Genomic DNA, 27362 nt, shown 5'->3' with positions numbered 1-27362 from the left:
GGTACAACTGAAATTTCTTGATGGTATTCAGAGGCTGTCTCACATAGAACAAATGACAGTAATCTAGTCAATAGATGGCAAGGCATGAGTGACTACCCTCAACATGTCCTGTTCCAGACAAGACTGCAACTGACACACCAGCTAGAGCTGAAAAAAGGCTTCCTAACTACAGCATTCACCTGCTCTTTTAACGGTAGCCATGAGTCCAGGAGGATCTACAAAATGCAAGCTTGCTCTCTAAGGGAGCATATACATGACAGCAAACATTTTTTAATTGTAAACTTCCTTAAAGCCGTGGTTTCTGTTTAGAATCTACAAACAATCATTAAATAGGGTCTCGATCAGTGGTGAAATCCAAATTTTTTTACTACCAGTTCTGTGGGCGTGGCTTGGTGCGGCTTGGTGGGCATGGCTTGGTGGGTGTGGCAGGGGAAGGATACTGCAAAATCTACATTCCCACCCCACTCCAGGGGAAGGATACTGCAAAATCTACATTCCCATCCCATTCCAGGGGAAGGATACTGCAAAATCTACATTCCCACCCCACTCCGGGGCCAGCCAGAGGTGGTATTTGCCAGTTCTCCGAACTACTCAAAATTTCCACTACTGGTTCTCCAGAACCTGTCAGAACCTGCTGAATTTCACCCCTGGGTCTGATTCAGTATCTTGCACACCTCAATCCAACTGCTTAGCTATATTTGCCCAATGGAAACATACGCTATATTGTAACACATCATAACACAAATAGTGAGTTCAAAGTATATGCAGATGATGATGGATCAAAGGTTACATTTAAAAGGTCATATATCTAAAATTCTCAAACAAATTAACTTTGAGACATCCTAAAGGCAAAAATAAGGAATGTTCTATCAGTTCAATTTGTGGAGTTTGAATTTCTTTTCAACATTTTTAATAGTTATTATTATTTAGATTTATAGAGCTGCTAAACCAGAAATAATAAGTACAAATTCAGAGGTGTGAATGTTGTAAAATATACATGAGTCAGTACAGAAATGCTAACCTCGTGGAGAAATAAACAAAATTCCAATCACCCATAACTCCAAACAATTTTTTTTATGTTTGTTCCAGATAAATTCAGTAAAGGAAAAGGGAAGAAAACTGTAAGCTTAATGATTGGTAAGTCCCTTAGTCCAATTCCTTATCCTGGACAAGGTTTGGGTACCCATAACCTCCAACATCCAAAGGACACAAAAAGCTTTGGAAATTAGATTGAAGGATTGGTTAGAAGGCACAGGAAAAACACCCCTAAAAGGGGGGTGGGGAAAACCTGGAAATAATAAGCCAGAAGGGAAAAATCAGACTCGATCACTTTTAGGCGCCTCACGGGCTGGGGGAAATGTAATCTTCGGGAGAACCTGTATTTTTCCAGAGCTGCTTCTGGTTCTCCAAGTATATATTTATAATCTTCTCATCGTTCCTATCACCCATCTCCTCTCACTTATGACTGTATGACTGTAACCTTGTTGCTGGTATCCTTAAGATTTATATTGACTGTTTCCCTATGACTATCATTAAGTGTTGTACCTTATGATTCTTGATGAACGTTATCTTTTGTTTTATGTACACTGAGAGCGTTTTGCCCCAAGACAAATTCCTTCTGTGTCCAATCACACTTGGCCAATAAAGAATTCTATTCTATTCTATATTTTTTTTTAAAAAAAATCATCATCATCATCATCATCATTGCGGGACGATTTTCACCTTTCTGACGCAAGGGGGCGCTGATCCTCGCTTGAGCCACGCCAGTGCCCGAGAGTACGTGACAGGTCTCAGGTCTACAATGAACGCCGGCGAGCGGCGGGGGAAGGGGGAAGACCAGCGAGACTACCCCAAAATCAGGAGGAAAAAAAAGAGCGGTTTGCACCGCGTTTACGGTCATTCCAGGACGCCCTCCGCCTCCTGACCCCACCATCCCACCCCTTCTCCGCTGGCCATAGCCGTCCGCAGCTGGGGGCTCGCGCTCAGTCCTCCTCCTAGGCATGCCCTTTGTGACTTAAGGGAATTCACCGCAAGGTACCGTGCCCGCTTTTGTTTCTTTCCCCTTTGGCTGCATGTGGGGATGTCCCTTCCCCGCCCCCCTCCGCCTGCGGCGGGCACGGGCATCGCCTTCTGCTCTTTGCGGGCGAGAAGTAGCGACCGGCGGCGGCGGCGGCACCACCCCTCCCAAAAGGAGATTCCCTCGTTGCGTGGCGTTTGTGGCAGCCAAGAGCGCGGAGGACGCCGCTTCTCCTGCCCGCCTGCCGCGCGCGTCGTGTGTGTCGTCTGTCTCCCAGATAAAATGCACCGCTTGGGTTGGCCCTGTTAACTGGAGAGAGAGAGAGAGAGAGAGAGAGAGAGAGAGAGAGAGAGAGAGAGAGAGACGGAATCTAAAAAAAAAAAAAAACACAACCCAGCAACGCTTCGGCAGGGAAGCCCCTTCACAGAGACCGCAGAAGAAGACAACTATTCTTCTTGGTGTTTGGCCTTAGGAGGAGGGCAGGCGGAAGGAACCCACCAACCCATGCTTTTAAGCCAGCGGAGCGAAACCCCTCTGCACATTCTCGGTAAGGGAACTGGAGACACAATAGTCAGCGTGTCAGTTGTGCAAGCTGAAAGAGTCGTGCCTGTGCACAGTCCCTGCTATTACGCACCCGTGTGGCATTTGCCATTGGAAGGGGTGGATTGATCAAAAGCTATCCTCTTCTGTGGAATCAGGTGTCCTCCGGTCATTGCTATAATAAATCCGTTTATTCTGCTCCTGTAATAAATGCAAATGCTGTGCCTAAATCCTCAGAGGGATGCTGGGCATTTGCTTCTGTGCATCCTTGCTTGGTCGGTTCGTAAGGATTGTGCGCACTGTGAGAGGGGTCACAAATGACAGTAACTACTGTTGTGGTGTTGTTTGGACTTCAGAACTTGAACCTTCTGAAATGAAAGAAATCATCGGGCATGTTTGATGGAGCTGTGACTTGATGTAAAGTGGTTGTGGCAGCGCCTGTGGTCAGATGTTGTCAGATTCTGGCTTCTCTCAGAGCCATCCAGAAAGCAAGATTGTTGAGGATTGTGGTCCACCATCATGAATGGTATGGGCACAGGCCCCACACCCATAGCATAAACAAAAGTATTGGGGCCTTAAGGGCATCAGGGATGAGAAGTTATCCTGTGCACCTGTTGGCCAGCATTAGGGATATCTTGAAGTACTTTTCTTCCATGAGTAGCAGAATTGTCTCGATGTTCACAAAGTGCTGAGAAGAAATTGACAGTCTTGTAGTTTGGTCTCTTGGAGGAGAATCCCACTGCTGTGCCACATTCAAGAATGACTTGCAGGCATTTTCTATGTTCAATACTGTTTTCATATCTGAGATTTGAAAGGCACTCATTCCCATTCTTGAGAAGAAAGGTTTGCTGAACTCCTTCTAGACTATGAGTAAAGCATGAAAATAACCTGATAGATTTAGTTTACACTCATGCACACAGCTTCATGTTTCATCTCATGGTTATTCATGATATATACTATTAAATAAAAGATGCGGGGGGAATCTCCCTTTTTGCCTTTTGCTCTCTCCTCTCTGGGCTTGAAAAATGCATCTGGCTGTAAAAACAACCATTTGCTTGGGTTCCCATAGCAAAGAAGCAAAATGCTTCTATATACGGAGCAATAAATTGTGTATCCTGGAGCTAATCATTGACAGGAAATAAAAAGTATTTTTGTTCGACAGATTTTCCACATCACGAGAGTTGAGAAGGCAATTGCTGTTTTTGTTAGTTCTGCAAAGTGAGAGGATTAAAAACTTCCACTTTTCAGCAGAAATGGGACTGGCAGCTGAGCAGTCAGGTGGTTCCCTCCTTCAGAGTTCCTTATTGGCCCTAGAAAGTCGTCATTCAAAAGAAAGTGCAGAATAGGGCTGAAAAACTGGAATAATAATGAGGGGAATCTGCTACAGCTTTTCTGCTGTTTTTTATTATTCCAGACAGGTGGAAAGCAGAAACACTGGCTCCTTTTTCTGAGCACACCTGGCAGCCACTCAAAAGAGACCCAATTTTGCCAAAATAAAAAGTACCAAAGACAGACCTACCAATGAAGTGTGAAAATTGCACCAAAAAGGTGAGTCTTATTTTTATTATTTATATTGTGCAACAGTCCCAATGCACAGGTACTGGGCAAAATACCTTTCACCAAGCTCTCTCTCTCTCAGCCTTCTCAAGGTGGTTATGCTGGGGAAAATACAGGAGAGAACACTAAGTATGTTCTTTTGAGCTCCTGAAAGAATGCTACAATGTAAATCTACTACATTCATACATAAACAAACAAACAAACAAACCTGTGTACCTTTTGAAAACAAGTCCAATGGAATTTACTAAAATATATTTACAGATAAACATGAAGCTTTCTGCTCTTGTGGTGGTTGTTCCTCCTATCCAGAAAGAAGTGGGTTCTGATAATTAAAAGTAATCTATCTGGACAGAAAATACTTGCTTTTAATCTCCAAAACTTGGCTTATGAATTGGAGAAAAGAATATAATTGATGGCTGGGATGAGAATAATTTTAAACCAACACACTTATGGAATCTTTTACTGATCATTACTATGGTGTTCAAAGTGGTGCAAAGGTATAAATGTGCATTTATAGCATGAAATGATAAAAAATAGATTGCATTTCTACTCTGTTCAGTTGTCTTCCCTATGCTGCACCTTCCAAGAATCTTAGACTTCAACTTACATAGTTTTTGGCTGGTATAGTCATACTGGCTGGAAATTATAGAAAGATTTGGGAGATAACAGCTTAGGGGAAGTTGCTGTATATTTATGGTTTCTGCATACACTGTAAATAAGAAATAAATAGCATCAATGCTTTAGCTGTTTAATCTGAGAATTTCCATGAATTTCATGAGTTAACTTCTTCATTTCTATAATGTTCAGTATTGTAATTGACCAGAACAGTACACGGTCCTTTTTGATGTTAGGACCATATAGTCAATAGTTAATACTATTTGGAGAAATTTGGAGAGTTTTTTCTTATTGAGTAGGGGGGGGGGAACAAGCTCAGATTCTATGTGTATATTGTATTCTGACCTTGCTTTTTGTACCCTGTTTTCCCCAAAATAAGACATCCCCTGATAATAAGCCCAATTGGGTTTTTGAGCGCATGGCAATAAGGCCAAGCGCTTATTTCAGGGTTCAAAAAAATATAAGACAGGGCCTTATTTTTGGGGAAACAGGGTAGTTCTAACTAAGCTAAATAGCTTATCACAAATGCTGTTCCTTCAGTCTCACCACTTGTGTGGATGGGGTCTTATCATTTTGTCCAGATTGTTAAGAAAATCCCTTCTTTTCTCCCTGCCTTTCTTAAACCTCTTTTTGCCTTATGTGAGTGGGACATATTATTAGAAATAGTTAATGTGTACTATGTTTTATTTATCAGGATGAAAGTGGAAAAGTTACATTAACCAACTGATCAAATTTGAAAGTTGGTTTCTGTATCATTAAAAATACCGTAGAAAACAACTAGCACACAGACTGTTTTTGTTCCTTTCTTTAAAAAGAATTAGTGCTGCATCAAATGTAGATTTTCAGTTCAATTAATATTATAAATCCATAATGTTAATATAAATTTAATATATTAAAATACAGAAGGATGATACATTCCAGTAACTGACATGTTTTTTAAAGAACTATATGTACATTAATCGAACTAGAATCAAGAGCAACAGGAAGTGCATATCTTTTTCAGACTTCTGTTGTACTCAGTATTGTTATTTGCTCTAAATTTAATTTGACTAGAGTGAGGGTTTATTCAGAAAAATAATGGAGGCGAGTAGTAATTAAAACAAAATACTGACAATATGACCTTATTCCAGGAGGTACACATTTTTATTCTACTTCTTGCAGAAAATGGAGGTTGCCAAAGTTCATTGACTTTAACTACTTTAGGCATCTTTTTTATGTGGTGGATATATTAGGTAAAGGTAAAGATTCCCCTCGCACATATGTGCTAGTCATTCCCGACTCTAGAGGGTGGTGCTCATCTCCGTTTCAAAGCCGAAGAGCCAGCACTGTCCAAAGATGTCTCCGTGGTCATGACTAAATGCCAAAGGCACACGGAACACTGTTACCTTCCCACCAAAGGTGGTCCCTATTTTTCTACTTGCATTTTTTAAGTGCTTTCAAACTGCTAAGTTGGGAGAAGCTGGGACAAGTAACTGGAGCTCACCCCATTACACAGCACTAGGGATTCAAACCGCTGACCTGCCGACCTTTCGATTGACAAGCTCAGCATCTTAGCCACTGAGCCACCGCATCCCTTTTGGTGGATATATTATACATGCAGTTTTTGTAGAGGTTTCAGAACAAATACATCTGTGCTCCCTTTCAATTATGCTGGTCCTTTGTTGTTGTTGTTGTTTTGTAACGAGTTATTTAATTGTTTAGATTTCGGGATATAATTTATACTTCAAGAATAATCATCATTTTTGACATGTACTGTATGTTTTTTAAATTTTACCTTTGTGACAGTCCTGAGAGCTAATTAATGATTTGGCAAAGGCAGGAACTAAGGAGTTTCATGTTTGAAATCAGCAAGTTGTCCACCTCCCAAAGACCTTAAGAGTTTTATTATAGTGGCTGTTAACTGGCAATCTTGTACATTGGAGTTACTGGATCTAGACCTCAGTTTTCATGTTTACTGCCATTGGAGACAGAAAAATATTTAGTCTATTTCCTATCATCTGGATTTTTTCCCTTTTATTTTTTTCTTTCTGTTATCCCTTTTGAGATGGCAGCAAGTCCTTTATTTTATTCCAGTGGATTGCTCTGAAGCTAAGTATGGTCAAGTCTGGTTAGTACTTAGACGAGAGACTTCTATTAAATTCCAGACCTGTAGAAAACATTCCAGAAGAAGGCAGCAATAACCCATGATATTGCCAGGAAAAGTGCAAGGTTGCATCTGCGTATGTATCAGAATTCAAGTTCAAAGATGGTATCTTTGCCTTAAGTGCACCTTGCCTTATCAGTAGTATTATATAAATTATTAGCCACATATGTTGTTTGGTTAAGTTTTGCTAGATATATACAGTTCCCATTGGGTGATCCCATGGACATTTTTTTCCACCCTCTTTTATTCTACCTCAGGTGGGTTTGATCAGTGATTGTGTTGCTTCTGAACAAGTGATATTTTATGCTATGTTTCAGGAATGTAGTAAAAAACAGAAGAATGATGATCCACAAAATGCAACAGTTGATGTTCTCAATTCAAATGATGAAAACAAAGAGGTAAATCCCTTTTAGATGAATCTCTGAATTGCATTGCTCCCCAGACAGTTTAAATTAATCCTGACTAGGCATTTCTGAAGGTGGCTGAAATGAAGATAACCCCCTTCCACCATTAATTTCAGCATTTAGTTGCAACATATTCTTGTGATTTGCAGCCAGCATGCTGCCAGCAGTTTAATAAATTCTAGTGCAGCAGTTAGATTTCTGAATGCCAGACTATTGAAACGATTATAATTCTGAAGAATTCCCACCATGCTACGATCCTGATTTTCCTAATCATATATTTCACTCTAATGGCTTGCTAAAGATTAATGAAATTATTCTGCATTTAAAGGAAGCTTTTTGGAAAAAAGCATACCCAGAATCCAATGGTAATATTTAATGCAGTACAAATAATCTTTCTTAATTACTTCACTTAATTCTCAATGTAAATGAATCTTTAAAGTCACAGGAATTAGTCTCAGCTCACTGTTAAGATCCTTCATAATCTAAATATCATTCACAGAACTATTTGCTGTTGTGGAGAAATATGTGACCAGGTGGCCTAAGTAAATGTTTTCTTGCTGCCTTTGCCCACTTGCCTCTCTCAGTGCCCCAAATTTATGCCAACTACAGTTTTTGCCTCCCTTTGCTCGGGCATGTGGCCTTGATCTTCTCCTTAGCCTAGTGTGAGATAATGTTAAATCCTCCTTTGCTGTATCAGGGTTAAAGTGGTCTTTTCCAAGGTCAGCTTCAAAATGTGTAACTTGGCAGCTTTGGAAGGAAGTCCAGTGGGAACATAAGCCATAGAGACAGGATAGGGATTGGTAACAGAGATAGCCAATTGCATACCAGTGGAGTATGAATTGATTGAATTGAACTGAACTGAACTGAACTGAATAAATGAATTTAAGGTTTCTAACCATTCAAGGATTGGGGGAAGAGAATCTTTCAAATTGTCATTGGAGAAACGTTGCTAGGATTTTATTCAAAACAGACATTGATTATGCAGTAAAGAAAGAGGATTACTTCGAAAAAGAAACTAACCTTACTAAGATAGGATCTTAGCCTTCATCTGAATAATAGCATTCAAATTATAGAGGTGAAACTAGGATGAAAACTTTCCACTTTGCTTTTCACTCAACCAGCCAGTTTTTTTTCCAAAAGCTGAGGGGAACCTAAATTTGATTAAAGTGGAGGGAGTAAAATTAGAGAACCTACAGTTTTAATTAAGGGCTGTACCTGCTTCCCCATAATTCAAGTGTTACAGACAGAGCACTTACCTATTGTGTGGTACTTAATTGTGCATTACTTCTTATTTCAAGAATAACTGCACTATTTTCTTTTTTTATTTCATCGTTACATTTTCTTGATGGATTTTTAAAAAATTTATTCATTTCCAGAAAAGTGAATTCCATAAGTTGGCTAATGCTAAAATATTCCTTAGTGACTGCCTAGCTTGTGACAGTTGCATTACAGCAGAAGAAGCAGTCAAAGTTTACCAGCAGAATCCAAATGAGTTCTTCCGTGTACTGAACCTTAATAAGGTAAAGGGGATGATGTTTATATGCTTATACATGCCCAGGAAGTTTTCTGCCCTAACATGTCACTCTAAAACATAGTGGTACACCCAACTTCTTGTTTTATCCTCCGAGATCTTTCCTTAAAAGCTGTTCTCAATTTTTTGGTACTTCTTTCCATACTCATATTATAGCCAAACATCTGTTACTCCTTATATTCAAAACTCTTCAAATCCATTGCTTCTAATTAGTGACTTCTTAGTGCTAAAAAGAACAATGTTGCTAATGACAATCATCGTTTTCCCAGGCATACGATTTGGATGGTATTTTTAAAATTCCCTTCTTTTTTTTATCCATCCAGTTTATCACTAAATCTTCTGGCATCAAATTTTGAATAATTCTAAAGTCTACCTTTTTATTTCAATGCCAAAATTCTGCTTCTCTTATTTCTTTCTGTGTTATTGGACAGACGAACAATTGATCTCATTTGAAATCTTTTCCTCTCTTTCTGCTTGTTACTGCACAACAGTTTGCTTTCCTTTTTAGCCTTTACCCTGCATCCTTTTTTCTTCCTGCATGCAATGTGGAGGGCCTTACCCAATCAAATCCTTTCATTTGTTTACTCTGCCCTACCTTCTTTCATTCAGCACACCCAGGCTTAAGTACTTCTATTAATCTACCTCCTACTCCCTCTTTCCTTTTCTAATCCAAAAAAATCCTTTCCTCCCCTACATTGGATATATTTTTTCTTTGGCCCTACCTCTATTCAGAAAGCTCATTTGATTAATCTTGTTAAATTATTGTTTATTTAAGATTGAAGGGGGGGGGACTATTCTCACTTTACTTTTTGATTCCCCACCCCATTTTTTTCTGCTCTCTTTGGTATAGTTTCCTCTCTTTAAATGTGAATTTGTGAGCAGGTTTTTAATTGTGAATGTATGTTCTGAATGTTTTATTATGCACACCTTCCAATGCTGGGATTTTATTTGTTTTCTATTATTATTTTTCTTATATGTTATATTGTCCTGATTTGGCTATTTATTATTATGGGGATGTTTTGTTTTTGTCTCATTCTAACTCAGAGGTTTAATTGCTTTAGTAAGAATTGGCACCAGATGTAAAAAAAACCCAAATTAATTTCTATATGAAGCAACATTGCCTGATGTAAGAAAGCCGTGTCTTGTATAAGCTACACTCTAAATGTTTGCACTTAATACACCCGTGTGTTTTATTTTGCTTTCCAGAAGTGTGATACCTCAAAACACAAAGTATTGGCAGTGTCTATATGTCCTCAGTCCTTGCCTTATTTTGCTGCTAAATTCAATCTCTCAGTAACAGAAGCAGCTAGGAGGCTTTGTGGCTTCCTCAAAAGTCTTGGTAAGTTTTTCTATTAGATGAAAAAAGAAAGGAAAGCTGAAGACAGCATTAAAAACGGTTGTTTCTTAAAAAAAAACATTGTTGCTTCCTTAGACATTTTTTATAGCATGTGTGTCAGAGTACAGGCAAGGATTGCAAAATGGTTAAGATAAGTGAGCTGTTTATGGATATGACCACAAGTGTTATAAATGGGGATATAATTAGGCAGTTAAGGCAGTAGAGACAAGGCAAGAACACATACAAATCTTTTCAATGTGTTTTTGTTCATAATCAAGGCATCTAAAAGTTTGTACAGAATAAAAATGTCTAGTATAGAGTTTTAAATCTTTTCAAGAATTGCATATCCCTGGAGATAGTCAACTGCCATGGAGAGGATTAAAGGAAAAAACCAGGATTGTATCTACTTGCCGTCTTTATCCAAAGTTCTAGGCATTTGGGCTGACACCTGGGAAGAGATGCTTCCACCTTGATTGTATAGACCTTGCCCACTGTATTTGTCTGGGGAGAGATGATATAGTTACAACCTATATTCCAGGGGTGTCAAACTTGCGGCATCACCAGTAGTGGGTTTCACTTACCTTTGCTACTGGTTTACAAATGTGAGCGCATGAGCATGCTCAGAGTGTCCATGATGATGTCCGGGCGGGTGGGTGGAGTTACCCGCCGCTGCCGCTATTGGTTCACCCAAACTAGGTAGAACCGGTAGAAACCCACCACTGGGCATCATGTTGTTGTCACATGACCTATCGCAACTTTCCCCCCCTTAGCTAAACTGGGGGTGGGCGTGGCCAGGACGTGACGCATCCAGCCCACAGACTGCGAGTTTGACACTCCTGTTCTATTCAGTATGGAAGGGGACATCATTCGAATGCAAGAACAAAAGTGATCCTGATGTCATACACAGACATTCTTTTACATAAATGAATAGTCTCCTCAGCTTTAAAAAATATTTAGTATACTGCTTGAAGGAAAAGAGGCAAAAGCTACCGTTAATTTGCCAAACTGGCCTGGTGCACCAGTTGCGCCGCTATTTGGACCTAGATGCCCTATGCACGGTTACTCATGCGCTTGTCACCTCCCGCATTGACTACTGCAATGCCCTCTACATGGGGATGCCCTTGAAGACCACTCGGAGGCTTCAACTGGTGCAGAATGTGGCCGCGCAGGTTGTGATGGGAGTATCTCAATAATCCCATGTTACATCTCTCCTACGTGACTTGCATTGGTTGCCGGTTGCCCTCCGAGTGAGAGTCAAGGTGCTGGTGATTACCTATAAGGCCCTATATGGCTTAGGCCCGGGATATTTGGGGAGCCATCTGCAGCCAGCAACAGCTGCCCATCGCCCGGTGCATTCCCACAGAGCGGGCCTCCTCATTAGATATTTTTTACTGTTGTGAGCCGCCCTGAGTCCGGCTGGAGATAGGGCGGCATATAAATCTGATAAATAAATAAATAAATAAATAAATAAATAAATAAATAAATAAATAATAAACAAACAAACAAACAAACAAACATTCAGCTATAAGTTGGTATCCTAGAAAGCTGTGGCACAGGAAAAGAGGAAATTGTTATGAAACTGAAGATGTGTTGAAAGCTTGTGTTCTTTTTACATTTTACCCAGTGGATGAATCACTATTTTTTTTAAAAAAAAATCTTGCCAGTGAACTTACAAGATCCCAAATTCCCTGCCCTAGCTGCAGATGACTAAAAGTCATACAGACTTGACCTGGGTTTTCAGCATCCAAAAATGGGCATCAGCTTCCCATACAACATGATTTCCGTTTTCTTCAGAATTTAAACTGAGAAGATACAACACAGCAACAAGCACATCTCCATTTAAAAGGATATTGGGAGATAATTGGAAACTTTTGCTCAAGAGCTGCTGTCAGGCAAAACATAATACTAGGCATGAAAGGAATAATATATGGTGTATACTTTGTCTTAGAGCAGCTTCGAAATGTTTCCTGCAGTTTTGTCTTTCGGAGCATAGCATCTCTTTAGAAAAACGCTTTATTTGTGGTCCTCCACAATAGTTGCCCATGCCCTTTACTTCTGAAAGTTGATCTCGTGACTATGTATATTCTCCATCTTTGAGTCTTTTTCATCTTCCATTGCCCTAATGAATAATGAAGAATCCACATAGGGAATGAATCAGTGGTGGGTTGCCCCCGGTTCTATAGAACTGGTAGTAAAACCAGTGGGAGGCTCCGCCCACTGACCCCGACGTAATTGAAACGCTTCTGCGCTTGCGCAGAGAGCTTCTGCGCTTGCGCACAAGAGCGCGCACGCACATGAGCAAAGCAAGCGCGCGTGCGCGACCCCGCTGTGAACCGGTAGTAAAGGTAAGTAGAACCCACTCCTGGAATGAATGGTAGGAAGGAGAGTAGAACAGCAGGAAGTGGGATAGGCTACAGGAACAACGTATTTAAAGGTTTGATCAAATTTCTCAGTGGGAAGGAAGGTCTGTTAATATATTCTGTAGACTTAAAGATTATCTTTTAGGCTGCTTCTTGGATGGGTGGATGGAGAGGTTCCATTTAAATCTTTTCCATGTGAAAATAAAGGTTCCACGTGAAATGCAGAAGACACATGCCAAAAACCAGCATTGCCTAGAGAAAAAAATAATAATTCAGTTCTGTCATTGATCTGTTCTCTAGGAGTGCATTATGTCTTTGACACCACCATAGCTGCTGATTTCAGTCTTCTGGAGAGCCAGAAGGAATTTGTGCAACGGTACCGCCAACAGAATCAGGAACAACACGTTTTGCCAATGTTTTCTTCTGCCTGTCCAGGTGAGAAATCTAAATCCAGACAGCAATCTTTGCTGTAATGGGAGATGAGTTCATTCAATAATGATGGAGACAGTGGATTTCCTGAAGTGTGATTCTCTCAATTGCTTTAGTGTTGCATCTATGTATTGGGAAATTAATTTCTATTTTAAAAACATAGCAACAAAGAAACTTCTGTTTTTCCATTAGGAAGATTGGTATCAGTTTCAGTTCTGTAATAGTGCTTGTCAGCTGGTAGCAAATAGTAATAGCAAATTCTGACAGAGGGGACATCCTGTTTGGTTCGTTTTTTCCCATTCTTTTCTCTCTGTAATTAACGTTACTCTTTCATGCTACTATAATATTGTTTATAGCACGTCAACATTCCCTAGCTTTCTTGTAATGGAGCATTTAATGAATGTGGTTACAAAAGTAGGCTGATTTCCTGCCACTTCCCTATGGTTTTCTTCCCTTTTTTTTTTTTTTTAAAAAAGCATTGTTTTTCAATCCTTTGCATTACATTTGTGTCTAAGATCACTGATGTTGCCAAAGCAATTCAAACAAAAAATAGAACAGTACAGAATAGAATACAGAATTGTTATCTAGAATAACAATACAGAAATATTTTAGCAGGTGGACAGAAACCAAATGTAGACGAACTACTATATACTAATTTTCAGGAATGTGTCTTTGGATATCATAAGCAGTAAGAGGAAGGGGAGGGAGGGAGGGAGGGAGGGAGGGAGGGAGGGAGGAAGGAAGGAAGGAAGGAAGGAAGGAAGGAAGGAAGGAAGGAAGGAAGGAAGGAAGGAGCTACCGTAAATTCTAGGTAAATTTTGAACCAAGACAGAATGGACAAAAATGATCAAAGAGGGCCAAACAATTTTATGAGATATATATGGCAATAACACTCAAATTCATAGACCATTCCACATTTGTTTTATTTTAGTATAGAACTTTATAAGGCCACACAATCCTAGAAAGACTGGGTGGTGCATTGAATAGAAAGAACAACCATCACATGCAATTAGTTGCAAAATACAATTAGTATTCCCCCTTACATTTTGGCTGGCAAGTAAATAGTTGCTAAGCTTGGAACGGGTGAACATGGATGCTTCAGGCATTACTACTGCAAAGTGTCTTGCAATTTCAGCTGGATATATGTAAAACATTTGCTCAAAACATTCAGCTTTTTGACATTCTACAGAATCAAATTGTGATTGTTATCAGTTTGTCCAACAGACATTTCAGCTGAATTTTGCACCTTAGCTGTAAGACTGTTACCAGAATAGCTGAAGTCTCTATGTCTATGCCTTTCCTCCTCTCCCACTCTTAAGTTAGCACTGGGAGTCCTCATCTCTTTCTCAGTCAACTCTTCTCCACTCCAGTTGGACTGAGGCACAGCTCTGGCTGGGAAGAATGGCAGCTTTGGTTGAAAGCACACAGGACATCCGGTTGTGAATGGCAAACATTGACTTTGAACAGCAGAAGTGCTGTATTTCTATACGGTAACCAGGAAGTGCTCTGGGTCCGGTCTTCAGCTTTTCCATAACTTTCTTTAATTCCATAACTTTCTGGAGTTCTGCCTTGGAGCTGACTCTGCAGAAAAGGTCTGGGTGCTTGTTTCAATAAAGATAAACACCTTCTGGAGCCTGTTCCTTATACACCAAGGCAGTCTGTGTGATCATGCAATGGCAAATGTGTGAAATTGCAAGGCTAGACTTAATACCCTGAACTCTGCTTTTCTTCTTATCAAAACAGATACTTGGAGGTCACTCAATTTACAGAGTGACTCATGCTATAAACTGGTTCTCGTCTCGGCTCATTAAACTTTGCTGAGACTTGTCTGATCAGAAATTATGTGACTTGGAGGCTCTGGAAGCTCACCTTTGATCAGATGAATTATTATAAATGATTTTGGGGACCACCATCTTTGTTTCAAGGAGCCACCGCTGCATTACACATTATATTTTATTTACATAACTTGTTAACATGTATGTGTTTCAAAATAGTACCAGTGTATTACAACAAAGTCATTATACATAATACATTTTTTTTCACTCTCTGCTAAGAAGCGTTCTATCTGAGAATGTGAAAGGACCAGGAATTCATGTATGTGTAGATATGAGGGGGTGAAGCCAAAAAAAGACAAGACAGGATAAGGAAAAGCAAGTGCATGTTCAGATAAGTTTGGACAGAGGTGTCAACCGGTTGCTGTGGCTTACCCTAGGCTTTCAGAAGGGAACTAAGAAGATTTGCATATAGGGAAGAATAAAGTGACATTAGTTTTTCCAGATGGATTGAAAGTATCTTCGTGGCTTCTTCTGACCCAAACCTTAAGTAGAGCCTTTACTGAAGAAAGAATCACATCCTCTAAGAATCTTATTTGGTTGTGGTGACTGGGGGTGGGGAAAGACGATTGAAATTTTGCTTCCTGGGAACTGAACCAGTTTGCAATATAGTTTTTCCTACATCTCTTGCCCTAACTGGAATTCTAAGTGGAATGACATTCAGTGCAGTGGAGAATACTTGCCCCTCCGGCAGTTTGTTGCTTTTGCCCACCCCCCATACTCCCACCCTGCTCCTTTTTAAAAAGAATTGTTAAAATGTGATCCTTCAGTCCTGACCAAGATCTGACAAGTATATTGGCTTTCCTACAGGGCCTTGTATATTTTTATTTGCTTATTTATTTCTGCATTCTAGGCAGTTTACAGAATAGGATTAAAACTTCTATTAAAAATAACAAAATACCATCATTCTAAATCTAGAACATTATGGAGGAAATAATGATTGCTATTGCAAAAGACTGTTAAAAGTGTTATTCTTAATGTTAAAGAGGGCCTAATACAGACCCTTTCTGGGACTTTTCAGGTCAAAGATTTGCTTGATTAACTTAGAATTTTAGCAGCTGTTTATGCTGTTGCTTATTCAAAACAATTTCTCATTGAAAGAAACCCCGAAGGAATCTAAAATCAAACACTGCAATAGTTTTTTAATTAAAAAATTTGAATCAAACAAATGTTAAGATATATTAACATTAAATGCCCAAATTCTGTTTCATTGATTTTAATAATCAATGGGGAGAGCCTTCTCTGTGGGGGCACCTACGATCTGGAACGAGCTCCCCCCGGAGATACGGAGGATTCCGGATCTGCGTACCTTCCGTCGCGCGCTTAAGACGTTTTTATTCCATCAAGCTGGCCTGACCTAAACTTTTCCTCTTTTTAAATGGAATTTTAAATTTGGTTTTAATTTATTGGGGTTTTAAAATGTCTCAGCCAAATTTATTTAATTAGTTTTATCTCTATTTTAAATTTTGTATCTATATGTTTTATTTTATGGCTGTTCACCGCCCTGAGTCCTTCGGGAGTAGGGCGGTATACAAATTTAATAAAATGAAAAAATAATAAAATGAAATAATAATAATAATAATAACTTTATTGTCATTGTACGTGTATACACAGTATACTCATACAACGAAATTCACTTAACACCCAAAGACCAGGTCCAACACACATAACAATCCCCAAACACTCCCCCACCCACCACAAATTCCCCACCCCAAACCACCCAAACATCCACGCAACAGACCAAGTAATGCTGTTCAACAGCTCACTGATGGTGGCCCTTTAGTTCAAGGTGGCAAGGCAGTGAGTTCAATCCAATCACTTTATCTCAGTGACTTTACCTAGTCACGCAGTAGCCAATGTTCACTCCCTATGAAGTCATAAGATAGTCAAATGTGATTGGAAACATAGTTTCCTCACATTATTTCATTATATAGTCCCTTAATGGATAGTGTTATGTAGGAAGAGAAAAAGAAATCTAAAAATGGTGTTGCAGAAGTTTCAGATCTGGGCTATAAAAAGACTTGAAAAAAATTGGAAAAACCACATTTCTGGGAAATACTATTGTATGTCTTGAAAATATTCTTGCAGCCCTGAAATATTTGCAGAAAACATTTGGTACTGCAGAAGCAAAAGATGATAGCCTCGCTGATAGCAACAGCCTGCCTTCTACCTATTTTCCTTTCTCATACATGCATAGCTTTGTGTGTGGCCTTGTATAGTTGAGGCTGCTAAATCCAGGCATCAAGCTTGGTACACTCTGCCCTATAATTTCAGGCACTGCAGGATGCTAATTACTGGCACTGAAGACGAAGAAAGTATCTTTGCTGAAAACCTAGGGCAATAATTTGGATTTTTCTAAACATCAAGCCTGGAAATAATATTGCAAATGTAAGATTTGAATCTGGCATTCATCGTTTCTATAGCTGATAGTTCTCTGGAGCAAACACATTAGTCCAATTCTCATGTAACAATCCAAGTCTGGAAAAATTTCCCCAAATTCATACTTTCTTCAGCCTGGTGATCCTTCGATGATGTGATGTTGAGATGTCAGAGAACAAAACTAACTACACCCACATGGCTTGCTGGAATAATTTCTTTATTATCAATTCATCATGATAGTGATATAGTATTTTTGAAAGATGGCTTTGGGTTCGTTTTTTTAATTTAATTAAATTTTAACTTCTTTGGTTAGGAATATTCCACCCACTTCAGACCCTCTTTTACTAATTTTGCTTGTGCTTTCTAGGCTGGATCCAGTATGCAGAGAGAGTCCTGCCCAGCATGGTAATCCCACATATTTGCACTGCAAAGTCACCACAGCAGATCATGGGTTCCCTTGTGAAGAATTATTTTGCCAGACAGCAGGTATGGGTTTGCAGTTTCTGATTTGGGGGCTTCAAACAGTTTTGAGAGCAAAGTGTTCTTTTCTCATTCTGGTCTTAGATCCTCGTTCCTGGTATCATTTTACAAAGGGTTTTATCCATTTAGTGAAGAGAGTCTGGCTCTAGTAAATACTGTATGAGCGTTTGAAAAGCCTTCAGCCAACTTGGAATCGTTCTCTAACATCAGCTTGTACTGCTAAGCAAGTGGGCTTCTGTTAGCACTCATCCCTTACTACTAAGTCATCTTGACATTAAATGAAACGTTAGAGTGTGCATGTGAAATCTTCCTGATAAAGGGCAGCACAGTAAGTTTATTCACTGAATTTACTTATCTGCTCTATTTTGGCTCCTTGGAAGATTTTGGTGCCAGCATTCCAGAATCGCCACATCCCATATAAGCAAAGACCTATATATAAAGAACCCTGGTGGTGGAGTGGTTAGAATGCAGTATTATATGCTGACTCTGCCCACAGCCAGGAGATCGATCCTCACCAGCTCAAGGTTGACTCAGCCTTCCATCCTTCCAAGGGTGGTAAAATGAGTACCCAGATTGTTGGGGTCATATAAATTTAATAAATGCCTAAAAGTACAAGCCATAAATTGTTCTGGATCACAAAAGCTGCAGTCCAGTACACCAGCCACTGCAGGAAGGGTTTTCATTTATTCACTTTTCCATATATACTCTGCCCCTTCAAAGTAGATAATTCTCCAAGCAAGCTATAGATTGAGCACGAGGAAACATATATGGAGGCCAACCAGGATTAATGGAGTCTAATTTCCAATCTAACAAAATCCATATTCCAATAGAAGAGAATATCTATAGCTCAAGATTGAACTGTGGACTGCTTGGTGCTCTCTGAGCTCATTTATTTGCTTGCCAATGTTTCATGACCCAACTAGGTATCAGTGCAGACTAGTAATATTGCATAATTAGGCCCTGTAACATCTGTAAGCAAACAGTCAAGCTCACAGATGCCCACAGATCCAAATTCTGTAAAAAACGCTTTCTGAAAAAATGTTGCCCTGTATATGTGTGTGTGTAATGTATTTTCTTTTTTTTTTCTCTTTTCCCATTAGAATCTATCCCCTGATAAAATTTTCCATATCGTGGTGGCCCCTTGCTATGACAAAAAGTTAGAAGCATTACGAGAAGACTTTTATACCCATTTGTATAACTCTCAAGATGTAGATTGCGTTTTAACATCAGGTAATATCTTCTTTACAATATACTGCATTTTCTTTTACTCAGATTTCTTTTAACAAGGACATTGTATGAGGACCTACAATCATGTAACAGTAAGGTTGGCTGGGTAGATATGATTGGGCATTTTAAGAGAAGAGGAGAAAGATTGGCAGCCAGGGTAGTTTACATTTTGAAATGTTGCGATAACAGTCATATTTTTCGTCTTTGCTATTACATTGTGTTATTTTGGTGTCCGCTAGACATATATGGTTATAGAAAATATTTCTGGTAAGATCTGCCCTGATTATATATAAAACAGACAACGGGGGAATGCACTTGTAATACCAAAAGGATACATAGATGCTGAATTTGCTCTCCCATCCTCTCACTCTCCCCTGGGAACATAACTTCCTAGAATCTTCATGGGCCACTTTTCCATGACCCCAAACTGAGACTGGCTGGGACAAATGTATCACTGTGAAGTAAGCTGTGATTGAGAAGACTGTCATATTTCTATGCTTCATATTCTTTACATTGAAACATGATAAAGTCAGCCCTATCATTGTTTGGCTATCTCACTTGAGGGAAGAATCAGTTAGAAGCCAACTAAGTTTAGACTTAGCTAATATTTGGATGGAAGCCCTCTAAGGACCTTGAAACCTGTTTTCCAGATGGGAGAGTATAAAAAAAAAAAACTGTTCTAGAAAAAGAAGAGAATTCTCTTGAGAATTCATGTTTAGTAACCTTGTTACATATTTAAGAAAGTTTTTTCCCCCCCCGTACAGGTGAAGTCTTCCAAATGATGGAGCAAAGAAAAATATCATTGAAAGAAATAAGTGAGGTGTCCTTTGATACCTTGTAAGTAGCTTTGATGAGCTTTTTATTTCATGATTTCTTTAAAAACTATCACCTTATGCATCTCCATCAGATGAAAGCATTTCAGAACCACAAATATGAATTATTATGGCCTTTGTATTATGCTACATAAAGTGATGATACTGTTAAAATTGGTTTGTTTCAGCATGCCATCCTTGTAAAAATTATTTGCCTATCCAGAGTTCCTAGTTATATTTGGGTAAATGGACTGAACTGTCCCCCATCCCCATTGCTTTTCTTGCTGGCTGTCCTGTAGCTCTCCATTGCAGAACCAAAGTATTAGCCAGCTTCTTTGTTCCCTTTGTCTTATTTACCAGCAGACACAAGAAGAAAACGATGAAGCAGCCAGCAGCTCCTCCCTCCCTCCCTCCCTCCTTCCCTCCCTCCAACATATGAGTAGATGACATGAGCCAGATGGGAGTTCAACAGTTCCCATCCAAATGAAATATTGATGTTGCCAGATAGGTTGACTTCTGCTAATGTGAGAGTCTACAACCCCTGACAGTAACACTACCATATGCCCTGAATTGTAGTGCAGAAGCGAGAGTTATTGTTGTGCTATTTGCAGAGATGATGGAGTGGCATGCCCAGCATGCAGTATTGGGACACATAAGCTTTGCTTTGTGGGGTTGACACTGGGCCTACATGCCTGTCCTGAGATGCACTTGCTGTGGAAGCATAGAATGTTTATCAAAGCACATAAGTGGGAAGCCTCCACACTGTCAAACATTGAATGTCTTGCAAGCAGTAAAAACTGTTCTTTCAGAAGACAACCTGCTAGAAGTGGCATTTTTAAAACATCTTAAGTATTGCTTTAAAATCTAAGAATTGTATTATGGTGGAAGCCTTTTAGGTGTTAAAAGACTTCCACCGTAATGTAATTCTTACATTTTAAAGCTATACTTAAGTGTTTTTAAAATGCCACTTTTACCCTTTTGTCTTTTGAAAGAGAAGTTGTTACCCATTTTATTAGAAATGACAAATATGTCATTTAGTCTACAGGAAACCAAACAACTAGGAAAGAAACGATATGCTTACAAGATCAAATGGAAGATAAATTACAAACACCATTCACAGCTGCAGTTATCTGTTACTTTTATCATTTGTATGCTATTCTTCCAAACTAGGATTTGTCATGCATATATAACAATTGTTTATTCCATTCCAAGGGCTAAAGAAATGCATATATCCACATAACATGACTATGGGTGGCAGAAGTTTTTGATTCTCTTATTGTGTTAAGTGGGGGCAGGATGGCTCAGCAGGTAAACACACTGAGCTTGCCAGCTGGAAAGCTGACAGCCCGGCTTTGAGAATCTGAGTGCCCCGCAACAGGATGAGCTCAATGGTTACTTGCCCCATTTCCTGCCCACCTAACAGTTAAAAACCAGGTATATGTGAATAGATAAGTAGGTACCATCTCAGTGGGAAAGTAACAGTGTTCTGTATGCCTCAACATATAATCATATTGGCCACATGACCATGGAAAGGGTTTTTGGACAACGCTGGCTTCCTTGGCTAGGAAATAGAGATGAACATCACCCCTTAGAGTCAGATACAACTGGACAAGGGAAACCTTTACCTTTTTATGGTTAGGTAGTATATTGTAACTGTTGATGCACAGATATGCACTAAAGTCTACAGTGCATCCTTCCCCAATCTAGATACACTGCACTATAGCTCCCATAACTCTCAGCCAGCATCAGCTTTTTGCCTGGGAATGATAGCATAGTCAGGCAGGTTTAAGGGGTCAAGGTTGCCTTTTATACAAAGTGACCTTGGTTTTCCACCTCTTCACTCTCCCCTTATTGCTTAACAGGTTTGGTGGCATAAAAGAAGAACTAAATCGGCATGATGGAAGATCAGATGGTTACCTACAGCACATCTTTAAACATGCTGCCAAGGAGCTATTCAACACTGAAGTGAAAGAGCTTACCTACAAAATATTAAAGTAAGTTGCTTAACTAAAAGTTAAGCAGAAAGAGAAAATAACTGCTTTTCAAGCCACACATACAGGTAGTCCTTAACTTATAATAATCAGGAGCAGAATGGCCATTGTAAGTCATTGTGATCATAAAGCAAGATGTCATGTGAGCACACCAATTTCAGCATTCATTCCCTGTTGTGGTCATTAACTGAGAATCGTGGGTCATTAAGTATTCACTCCAAGACTTTCTGGGCTTGGTCCCTCCCAGCTGTGAGCCTCAGTAAGTTAGGGAACTGCTTCCAACTTCCCCCACCCGCCTATCTCCCCAATGCATCTGTGCTCTTTTGGCCACCCTGCATCCTGTCTTACAGGGCGGCAAACAGCCCCAGAACCTCAGGGTTCTGGGCCTGCTTACCACACCCCAGGAAACCTCAAGCCATTCAGCCTATCCCGGCAACCACCAGCAAGCATTCATTCACCCAGCTGCCTTCTCTCCCAGTTCCCCACGCCGACTTTTGCTTTTTCCACCCAACTGCCTCAACCAAAGCCGGAGAGCTTCACTCTCTTTGCTGCCTCCTTTTTGGTCCCAGTTTCTCTGGCGAACTTTGCCTTCATGGGACTCCTGAGCCTTCGTAAAGCTGAGCTCTGTTTGTAGAGCTGCGCAATCTTCAGAATACCTGTGGAAACACAGCATGCAGTGCAACTTTACAAAGGCAGCATAGATTTATGAAGGCTAGGCTATTTTGTTGGCTATAATATTTATTTAAGGCCTTGATCCAACCTTATTTACATATTTGTTTTGTATTCAAGCCTTCACTTCATGGGTCAGTATTAGATTTGTTTCTGAAACACTGTACATAAAGCATGCAATTGCTTAACAGCCGTTGTTTATTTTTGGGTTTTTCTTTTTAAATCAATGTTTAAGAAATCTGATAAGCTTTGGAAAGCTGTGACCCCTGAGTTACAGTTGCTTTCAGGCACAAGAATTCCAAAAGGGAAGTCTGTCCACTTTCTGTACCTTCAGAGCCTGGCCCCTTTGCCTGCAGGGTAAAATTGTTCTGAATTAGAGAGGCAAAGACTGTGCCTTGCTATAAAAGTCCAAGACCTAAACTCTTTAAGATCAGTTATTAGCCTTTCTTTATGAAGACTAGATTGATACAAATAAAATTAATCATAGTACAATCAGTCATAATAAAACCACAGTCAAAAATATTTGTGTGGAGGGGGGCAGAATAGTACAGTATTTCATTTACCTAAGAAAGTGTATAAAACAACATGTTGGATTAAGTTTAAAAGAACACAAAGAACCAATGCAGGGCCAGACAGTAAAGAATTGATATTGTCATGCTGCCAGCATTCCCCCCCCCCTTCTTTTTTTTTTTTACAGAGAGGAACTACTCATTATTTTACCTGCTGAGCTACTAAGGCATATGAGAGCTACTAAGGGCATATGTCATCATTATGTAGTCCTAAATCAATACACACACGCCTATACCAAATATGTATAAGTTTATTACATTTTCAGTCACTTTTAGAAAAAAATATTGAAACAGTTTGGAGGGAGTGATCATATTCCTTCCAAAAATGAGTAACAAAAGGTGGCAGCAGATAGAATTAAGCATTTCTGGTCATCAGATATAGAGACCGAAATAGAAAATCTTATCTATATTCCTTCACTTGTTTGCTTTGTTTGGGAAATCTTTTTTCCCTGTCTTTTCAGAAATAAAGACTTTCAAGAAGTTACCCTAGAAAAGGATGGCGAGACAGTGCTACGTTTTGCAGCGGCCTATGGCTTTCGAAATATCCAGAATATGATTCTGAAGTTGAAAAAGGGGAAATGTTCCTACCATTTTGTTGAAGTTTTAGCCTGCCCTGGAGGTAATCACCCAACCTGAGACTTCTGCATTACCCTATATGTTAAAAAAAAGTCCTGCACACAGGGGTGAAATGCTCCCGGTTCGGACCGGATCAGGCGATCCGATAGCGATCGTTGTGGTGGGTTCAGCGATCCGGTAGCAATGGTGGAGCAAAGCTCCACCCACCCGTCCAGGTGTCGTTACTTCCTGGTTTTAACCAGGAAGTAATGTGCTTTTTACCTTCTGCATATGCGCAGAAGGTTTTGTGCATACGCAGAAGGTCTGCATGTGCATGTGACGTGCACGTGCACGAGCGAAGCGAGTGCGTCTGTGCAGCGCATGCACTTCCGAACCAGTAAGGAAGGTAAGTAGATTTCACCCCTGCCTGCATACATACAGTAATTAAACTCTTTAATGTTGCTGATGCTGGTTCTAGTTAAGACAGTACTGTCTGAAACTGCACCTAGCAGATTTTAGGTGGGGAGGCTGTATTTGTCCAAGATATTTATGTGAACATCGGGGGATGTCATAGGCAGGGAAAATGAATATGGAGATGTAAAGATCACATGAAAATAGGCTATACAGAATCATGGTGGATAAACCCACTCAGTGTTTTTGAGTAAACTAATTTTTCCTCTTATTTTGGTCATTGGTGTGTAGGTTGTTTAAATGGGAATGGCCAGGCCCAGACTGAAGACGGAAAACCGGATAAAGCCCTTCTCAAGCAGATGGAGGATGTGTATGCCACAGTTCCTGTTCAGATTCCTGAAACCAACGGGCATGTGCAGAAGCTTTATCAGGAATGGCTGGAAGGGATGGAGTCCAACAAAGCCCAGGAATCTCTGCATACTAAATACAACATGGAAAAACCAGCTGCCAACAGTTATGACATCAAATGGTGACCAATCCAACTATAAGACATGCATCAGGGTTGATGGACCTGCAGCTCTGTCACAACTATGCTATGCAACTGAGATCGGAGGCACAAACATGTAAAGCATGCTCAGAACTGGAACTGCATTTGTTTCCTCATTGGGGTTGTGCAGAGTCAAAATGCAGCTGGTCTCAGTGTAAATGTGGTGCATCTTTATTTAACCAGAACTCTAGCCCAATCATCAATATACCTGATAAGGTATATTGGAAGGAAAATCAGGGCCTGCTACAAAGTGCTTCAATGCTGACCTCTTCGGTACTCAAGGCCTGTGTGCCAAGAATCTATTACCATGAATGTGTGCTCAGAATGATTTCAGGTTAAAGTTTATCACTTATTTAAGATATCATATTATTACCAAACATAATAAGATGCCAAAATATGATAAAAACTGCCCACTACTAACGTAGTGTCCAGAAAGTAAGACCTATTTTCTTAATTATGGCAAAAAGAATGTCTGTGTTTACACTAGTCTGAGAGAATAGTAGGAACATTGACCTCTGCTAGAAATGAATGTTCATTTGGTCATTTATTGACGGTAGCTGCTTCAACTCCCCTGAGAACAGGGTCCTTTGCTCCTTCTCACTGGCATTGATTTCTTCTTGAGAATATTGGGATCCTGATGTCTTAAGACAAACCTGGTAAATTCCTCAATATCCAAAACTATATTTGGGAGATCTGTGTCGTCATCAACAGTGCTGGATGGATTGGGGAATCCTGAGTAGGCAAAGAGTACTGTAAGTGCAGATCATTAAATCAAATGGGCAAAGTCAAGCTAGAATAGGCAAACATCATAAAGCCAGAATATTTGAAACAAAGGGCACACTTGATTTAAGATGTACTATAATTCTTTTCAGCTTGCCTAATGCTGAAGTTCTAAGTGATGTTTTAAGAAAAGATGGTTCAGTGACTTCTTCCTAGAAACGCTAATTAGTTTTTAGGATTTTCTGGGACTTGTTAAAATTTTAATTGTGATAGCAGTATCCATGCAGATCAGTCACTGATAATCTCTCTAAAGAAGGTAGTTATGAAGAGAGATGCTTTAATATGTGGAGGAAGGTTGTAGTTCTATTCATCACTTATGGACTGTTCCATTCACAACTGGTCACTCTGTGCACAAGCAGGCAAAACCTGAACGTTCATTTTACCCCGGCATCACATTGCCAATGTCATTGGGATAAATTAACACTTTGGAGCAGAATTGCTAAAAGGAGAACAAAAATAAGACTTCTTTCCATGGATCATATGCTGAATATATAAATACTGTTTATTAGCATGTGATGTCACACCCTCAAAGTTCATGCAGCACTTGACCAAGAAGATTGCTCTTCCTGGGAGATGTCCCAGTAAACCCAGATTTTTTTTTTAGTAGACATGATAGGTTTATATTTTACGAGCTGCCTATACAATACTGAGATGCAGTTTCAAGTACCTGCTCACTGAAAGGAATGATCAGCAGTTCTTATGCTTCAAAATTGTAATGTGAATCCATTTTTCCCTATTCTGAATCACATCTCTCAAACAAATATAGAGAGTTACCCACTTGAGTGCTCTGCTCAGGAAGAAAAAAAATGCTACAAAGATTGATGATTCTTTTGTTCCATTTCTGTTGTTCTTTTGTTTTGTCAGATCCTTTGAAACTCTGCTGCCTTTGGCCTGTCCCATGTTTTTTTTTTTTCATTAGATGTTCTTACCTCAAGATGCATAAGCTTGGGTGTGATTTCACTGGGAATCCCAAATTCTTGGATGTTCTTAAATTGCCAGTTTATAAATTCAAAAATTAGGGATATTACGACTTTTATGTTGTGAAAATGTGAGGTGATTCAGTGGTAGTCAGTTCCCAACAAAGGCATTTGATTTTTACCCAGGACTAACTGAAGAGGAAAGACACACAGGAAATCAAGTAATCATAAAGTGATTTGCTTTTTGGCATAGAAGTTGGGAAGAAGAGGTGGATTTTATGTACTAACTATACGTATGAATGGGCTATAAAAGTGCGTGCCTGTATTCATAATATCCTTGTAACAAGAAAACAGTAACATACAATAAATACCAGAGTAAAAATACATATTACAATTTATATGCATGGAGGAAAGGAATTTAAAATAGCCGAAGTATGTGTAGGCATAGTGCTACATTAAAATATAAAAGGATATTCTCATGCTACTTTTTCACAGTATTTGGTGTTCAAGTACATCAGCCCATTAAGGTTTCAAAGATGGGCCCGCATATTACACACATAGATTCCTTTTTATCACAAGAATGTTTTTCTAGGGCTGAAATATACTGGTCTTTTCTAAGAATACTTTCAACACTTACCAGTTATGCAATTGAAAAGGAATTTTGGATGAATGTACCCAAGGTTGCCTAAATTTCTGAAGCAAGGCAAAAGCATAGAAGCACAGTTTTTAATACCTTCAGGTTATGGTGGCAATGTAATTTATTTTTAATTGTGGGCGGGGGAGTTGTTCATTAAGTTAACCTGGATGTTTCCCCTCCCCCAATTCTGGCTTTTTTATTCCGTTCTAATGTGTTTGTATATACAAATGGGCCACATCTTATGTTAAATACGAGGGCTTATACACTCTGACAATAGTTCAGAAGAAATGTGTGAAAATGCACCATTTCTGGTGTTCATTAAAGTAGCCATATCACTAATGCGAAAGACAAGAATTTTGTGGGTCTTCAGTTGGTTTAATTCAACTTTTTGCAGATTCATATAGAAACCTGAATAAAGACAGGCTGCTTTAATGAATAGCAAAGAGGTGCTACATTCATAGCAGGTCTTCTGGATCATTTTCAAAGGATATGCAGCCTCTTTTATATAATTTAACTTGATGTTATACATATTTTAAGTGCTTGTAATGTATGTGCATGGTAGGCTTTGGAAAATATGGATATCAGTAAAAATTTTTTAAATAAACAGGTCCAGTGTTCAAAATA

At 39.4% G+C, this 27362-nt stretch overlaps 1 protein-coding gene across 2 annotated transcripts; it reads left to right on the top strand.

Moving 5' to 3' along the window:
* The first annotated feature begins 1114 nt into the window (after window positions 1–1114).
* NARF (nuclear prelamin A recognition factor) lies at window positions 1115–27362 on the top strand. 2 transcript variants are annotated; one of them, XM_070937502.1, is made up of 13 exons: window positions 1115–1137; window positions 1737–2034; window positions 3972–4105; window positions 7190–7270; window positions 8653–8796; window positions 10014–10146; window positions 12804–12938; window positions 17511–17629; window positions 18724–18853; window positions 19615–19687; window positions 21525–21656; window positions 23353–23510; window positions 24149–27362. In XM_070937502.1, the coding sequence occupies exons 3-13, from the start codon at window positions 4079–4081 to the stop codon at window positions 24388–24390; spliced, it is 1374 nt and encodes a 457-aa protein (XP_070793603.1). In that variant the 5' UTR covers window positions 1115–1137; window positions 1737–2034; window positions 3972–4078; the 3' UTR covers window positions 24391–27362. The 2 variants fall into 2 exon arrangements, with proteins under 2 accessions (XP_070793603.1, XP_070793604.1); XM_070937503.1 differs by lacking the exons at window positions 1115–1137; window positions 1737–2034 and adding an exon at window positions 2316–2564.

This window comes from Pituophis catenifer, unplaced genomic scaffold (assembly GCF_029215685.1).
Source record: "Pituophis catenifer annectens isolate HBS135680 unplaced genomic scaffold, rPitCat1.0.hap2 SCAF_2, whole genome shotgun sequence".
Classification (NCBI taxonomy): domain Eukaryota; kingdom Metazoa; phylum Chordata; class Lepidosauria; order Squamata; family Colubridae; genus Pituophis; species Pituophis catenifer.
The sequence above is the reverse complement of the archived record's forward strand: the minus strand, read 5'-3'. Positions and strand labels throughout refer to the sequence as shown.